This window comes from Denticeps clupeoides, chromosome 5, assembly GCF_900700375.1.
Source record: "Denticeps clupeoides chromosome 5, fDenClu1.1, whole genome shotgun sequence".
NCBI lineage: Eukaryota > Metazoa > Chordata > Actinopteri > Clupeiformes > Denticipitidae > Denticeps > Denticeps clupeoides.
The window spans coordinates 33,935,789-33,941,788 of NC_041711.1; the positions used below are offsets into that span (position 1 = coordinate 33,935,789).

General features: G+C 47.7%; 1 protein-coding gene across 1 annotated transcript; it reads right to left on the reverse strand.

Annotated features, from left to right (window-relative positions):
* Positions 1-1,334: 1,334 nt before the first annotated feature.
* LOC114790694 (circadian-associated transcriptional repressor-like) lies at positions 1,335-5,262 on the reverse strand. The gene is made up of 6 exons (XM_028980981.1): positions 5,089-5,262; positions 3,789-4,168; positions 3,439-3,514; positions 2,608-2,686; positions 2,240-2,417; positions 1,335-2,057 (listed from the first exon to the last, which is right to left on the reverse strand). Exons 2-6 carry the CDS (start codon positions 4,164-4,166, stop codon positions 1,467-1,469), a joined length of 1,302 nt encoding a protein of 433 aa, XP_028836814.1. The 5' UTR covers positions 4,167-4,168; positions 5,089-5,262; the 3' UTR covers positions 1,335-1,466.
* Between the last annotated feature and the right edge of the window lie 738 nt (positions 5,263-6,000).

The window sequence follows — 6,000 nt, forward strand, 5'->3', positions numbered from 1 at the left end:
CTGTAGAAAACATACACGAAAAAAAGAGAACATGAACAAGTGCAACTGGTCTGTGTCTAGCAATGCAACCATCATGATAAAAAAAGGATTGAAACGAGACTGCTGGGTGTGTGCGTTTCAGCCGTTCACTTCCTTTTATTGTGTCGAGAGAGGGAAATCGGAATTTTCAAATCTCCTTTCGTAGCAGCTCACTTTCGTGGAAACAGTTGTTCCTCTTCTAATTTTGTTCATACGCGCATTAAGCTTTCAATTTTCTTTTGCGTCAAGCAATGTATTTAAATAAGCCAAGAGCTAAATATGAAGTTAATGTTAAGTGAACATTACACTCTGGAAAACGGAGAAAATACAACTCTGCCCAGCGTTTTTGACTGGCCAAAGCAGCCCTCACAAAAACACCAGCAGAACTGGCTATCGCGATTATGGTGGCTGATGGTGGTTGTTGGTCATTCCCGACAGTGACTTAAACTGAAGACCAGGAATTCTGAAATGTCGCGTTTTTGTACTGTACCACAGTTTGAATTAAAAATGCACAATCAAAAACAGTATAAAACATTATCTTGTACACGTTATTTGGTCAAAGGCACAGTTGTCCAATCGATGATTCCTTCTTTTTCCTCTATTCCAATAAAAAAAAAAAAGAAAATCTAAATGGTTCAAATCATTTCTGTATCAGACTGGGCCAGTGGGGACCCAAGGCCCTAAAGGCTCAGCTGCCAAATAAATAAATACCAATATAAATAAATGCAGAAATCAGCAAATGAATAAATAAACACTGGAAAAAGCTGAAGCCCCACGTCTGTCTGTGTAGGAACGTCACGCCAGGAAAGACTCGTAGCCGTTTCAGCGCTGCTGCTGAGAGTCTGTCCACGTCTCCTTTCTTTTCTTGTGAATCCAGTGGTTGTCAAACACATTTCACATTTCTAACAAGTCAGTCATGCTTTGATCATACAGCATTTTGCTTTTTTTACCACAACAACCTCAGGACACATGGGCTGATGTAAACAGTATAAATTGGCCCAAACGTCGCCTTTGCTTAAGATTGTACTGATCCACTTGTTTTAAACATTATAATATGTTGTCCTGCAAGTTAAATAAACCCAGGCATTTAGCAAATTCATATTTACCTTTAATATAATGCTTCTTCTCTACACTTCTCTCTATAATATATTCTTTGTCTGATTTTGCAGTTTTGGATGAAATGTGTATGCAACTACATATGGTCCAACCTCGATGTTCTTACTACTTCCTACATATGTTTGTTCTCAACTCCATTTGTAACTTCTGCAATTAGCTATGTAGCATAACATTTTGAAACCACTGCTGTACTGTAGCTGCACAAAATTCATATAAAAGATTTGTTTTTGTTTTTTTTTTTTTTAGAAAATGATTTTCTCCAAACGCCCATTCCTTCACACACTTTCTCAAGTGCAGGGTAATTCAGTTCTACTCCTGGAACTAGTAGTGCATTATGTTTGCACAGGACTGTGCACTTTCAATGGCTCCGCCCTCATGATTGGAGGCGATGAGACCTGACCCCTCCCCTGTCCCGTACAGGCCTCTGAGGTCTGCGGCACGTCCCCTGCAGGTTTGGTTTGGCACCCAATTTGCTGCGGGGATTGACAGGGCTCAGAGAAGGGTGTGGTGGAGGAAATGGAGCTGTCCTGCATTGCTGGGCTGCCCCTGGTGGTTGCGGGAGGAACTGCAAAGACAACAAAGCTGCCCCTTTTGCCTGACCCGCCCTCATGAGGGGGGCAGGATTTGGGCGGGGACAATATCGGTGCTGTGTGGACCCAGGTCAGACTGGGCTCTGACCAGCGGATACCTCTGAGGCTGGATGCCTCTCCCTCAGGCACACAGCTGCCGTGACCTCGGCCACGTGGCTGCACCACTCCATGGCTCTTGGATGCACTCTTTCGCTGTGGTTGGGTGGAGGACGTCCCTGAGCGGCTCCCTCCTTCCTCTCTCTGCTCCACATCATCTTTGACCATGTAGCATTTGTGAGCTGTGGGCAGCGGTGTGGAGGAGGAGTCTGTGTCAGACCAACTTAGCCGGCGTTTCTTAGGGAGGAAAGAAGGAGGGTGAAGAAGTGTTACAGGAAGTAAACTTGTATCAAGGTCAGATTGTGTGTGCGTAATTTCACTATTAAGTAAATAAATGTGCCGTTTCTCCTGCTTTTGCCAGTACATTTGAAATGCAATTTTGCTTTAAATTCAGTAAAACGCATTAAGAGAATCTGTACCTTCACAGGCATGTGGAGCTGGTCCTTGTGCTTGTGAGGGGGCGTGGCAGCAGTGTTCGAGTTGCTGTAAGGAGATGGGCCAGATGCAGCCGAGGTGACAGTTGCCCGAGGGACCACCTGAGGAAACCACAGCTTCAGCATCATCTCCACCTGCAGCAGCGTGTTAAGATATTTCTCCCTGTGGGGATAAGTGGAGGAAACGGGATATTAAGCTAGGAGGAAGGAGGAGCAGAGATGGAAAGATGCACAATAAACATCCAGGAAAGCAGCTGTTATGTAACCAAGAACACAGAGTCGTGTTTGCCGTGAGGAGATTGTGAAGCAGTTGTTAGACGGCCTCTTCACTCAAACACTTCCAGCTATCTTACCCGAGGTAGGGCTTCTGCAGCACTCCCACAATCCGCTGAATTCGGTCCATGGCAACACTCTGCTGGAAACTACTCAGTCCTGTCAATCAAACATATGAAATAAGCCTCATCAGCAGCTCGGGCTCCATCAGGGACTAATCCTGTCGGAGTGGGTGAGGGGAGAACAAACCCAGCATTGTATCGTGCACGTCCATGATTCCTAACATGATTTACAGACTCTGCTTTATCCAGCGTTGCATTGACTCTGTGGCTTTGTATAAAGAGTCCTATGTTACAAAGCCCCAAAAACACTCAATGGTACTTCGACCTCATTGCATGCTGGGATGCAGAATTCAGTGAGTCTTTACCACGAAGCCATGCAGTGAGTTCACTCAAACTTTGCTTAATTCTGCTTAGTTTGCCATCAGACAATGACCTCAATTCTAACTTCTAACTCATTTCTGTCAAATATAGTCTCTGGCTAAAATAATTCAGTTGTGCACGAGCACACACACACACACACACACACACACACACACACACGCGACAGAGGAAGAATGTGAACTCTCTCACACTAAGCAAGTTATTTTACATGAAACAGGAAACCCTGTGTGCCTACCCCAGCAGACAGGAGTGTGCACGCACGCACGTGCGCACACACACACACACACACACACACACACACACACACTCTTTTACGCAAAAAAGTATGCATGCAGTCTCACACACAGTTAAAAAAGAACAGCGGTATAAAAATGGCATATATATATTAAAACAGAGCTCTTCTCTGAAGAGGAGGGGAGGTGGTGGTGGGCCAAAAAAAAAAAAAAGAATAGAGGTAGCTGTTCTTACCCTTATCAAATCTTCCTTTTTTCAGGCCATTCAGCAGCTCTAATAGAGGTCTGACAAACCCCCGAAGCTCTGAACACTGAGAGAGAGAGAGAGAGAGAGAGAGAGAGAGAGAGATGCATTTACTCCCTCAAGAGTTAATGGTATAGTGTTCAAATGCTGGAATTCTACTCTTAGAAAGGGTTGTGATGTACAATAGCAGGTCTATGTCATCTTATTAGCTCTCAAAGTCGCAACAATAAGAAAAATCGAATAAACTAGAATAATCTCTGGCAGCATCAGACAAAAATACAACACACAGTAAATGTGTGTGAGTATAGATAGATAGATAGATAGATAGATGGCTTTTGTACCTTCTGAGCGAACAGCTGGTCCGCCTCCGACTGCCCAGTCTTCTCGCTGCTTTGGCTGCTCTCTGCCCCGCTCCATGCCCCCGATGTTGTGGAAGACGAGATGGACGTGGAGAGTGACACGGAGCGACCCCCGGTGACCTCTGATCGCTCCGGCTCGCTAAAGCCATCACAGGCCCACTGAGAGCCCGGGCTGTCCAGCCCACTGCCATCCAGACTGTACACGCTCTGGCTGGACTGAACTCCTCCGCTGATTTCGCGCTCCGACAGGAAAACGTCAGCGTCCTCCTCCCCAGGGTCAGTGTCGCTGAACAGGAAGCTGTCGCTGGAGCTTAGAGAATCATTGGAAGGCAGAGAGGAAGTGCTTCCTGTTGACTGCATTGCTATAGAAAGACAGAAATTTTGGACAAAGTAAATAAAAAGGCCACCGTAGCTTGATCTTCTGAGGCAGGACGGGTCTGGTCGGTAGGAGGGTGGGACGGTTTTGTGACGTGGTGCATTTCGCTGCATATGTTGTTATGTGGGAACTAAGACTTTTCTAGTAAGCAAATTATACAGAATGTGTTAAAGCGGGTGAAAGTGCAGTACAGGGTTAGGGCAGCGGAGTGTGTGTGTGTGTGTGTGTGTGTGTGTGTGTGTGTGTGCAGGAGTTATTCTACCATTAGTAGAAGTAAAAGTGGCGGACAGCCAAGGTCTCTTTCTCTTTCTTTCTCCTGGTCCTCCCTTTCCTTTCCTCTTTCCACTTTTGCTCCTCGCATTCCCTCATACACTCGCACAGTCTTTTACCCTCATCTTGCTCAGACACCCATCCCCCCGCCCTGGTTCACTCCCCCACCCTCCATTCCCTTTCTCCATGTCCCCCGTCCTCTCGCCCTCCCTTTCACTGGCTGCAACCACATCCACCCATCCACCCATCCACCCGCTCCAGCATGTCTGCATTCTCCACGCCACGTCCCACAGAGCCCCCTGCTCCGGCTCGCTGGAGAAAGAAGGAGGGATGGGTGCCACCGCAGAGGACCCCCCTTCACTTCTCAACACCAGCTTAACTTCATCTAATTTACACCCCTGCTGTCCCCACGTACCCTCCTACAGACCACACGTCAGCTGTACATGTCTCTAAAGTCGACTTCATAACCTCCGAAATGACACACAATAATAAGAATAATCAAATATATTCAACCCCTCGTATATTTGCATTGCGGGTGTGGTATATATTTGACATATTAGATATAATTGTGGTAGGTTTCAGGATTGCACTGCTGAGTAAAAAAGCGGAATTCGGTCATAAAAACGAGCCCCTCACCTTGAAGGCGACCCCGGACTCCTGTCCGCTCTCCTGCTCGCGTCTCCTGTCGTCAAGCCCGCCGCGGCTGGCGCATCGTCTCCCCGGTCCGCTCCCGGTCCGCTGGATTTTCCCGTCGCCGTTTTCCTTTTTTTTCCCCTCCGCCCTTTACGAGCGCCGACATGTGCCTGGAGACACGTGCCGCTACTAGTGCGCGCCACGCGGCGCCGCTCATTGGCCCGCGTCCTGACAGCGCCGCGTCCTATTGGTGGACTCGCCGGCCAGTGACGGGCTCCGCGGCGGCCAATTGGACGGAGTCTGCGGCGCGGGCGGCCCCGCCCACACATGTGTCGGCCGTGTGTAGCGCAGCAGAGTATATCAACACACGAGCACGCCGGCCGCGTACGTTTTCATCCTAACACATGACGCCCGCCCGTACACACACACACACATACACACACATACATACCACACACATACACACATACACCACACTTACACACACACACACACTCACACACACACACATACATACATACAAACCACAGACACACACATACACAACACTTACACAAACCACACTCACTCACACACACTCACACACAACCCACACCCCACACACACACCCACACACATACATACACCACATACACACACATACACAACACTTTACACAACCACCGCTCACTCACACACCCACACACACCCACCACACACACACATACATACACCACACATACACATACATACATACACACACACCACACATACACCACACTTACACAAACCACACTCACACACACACACACACATACACCACACTTACACAAACCACACTCACACACACACACACACACACATACACCACACACACTCACACATACACACTCACACACTCACTCACAAATGCGCACACACATACACCACACACAC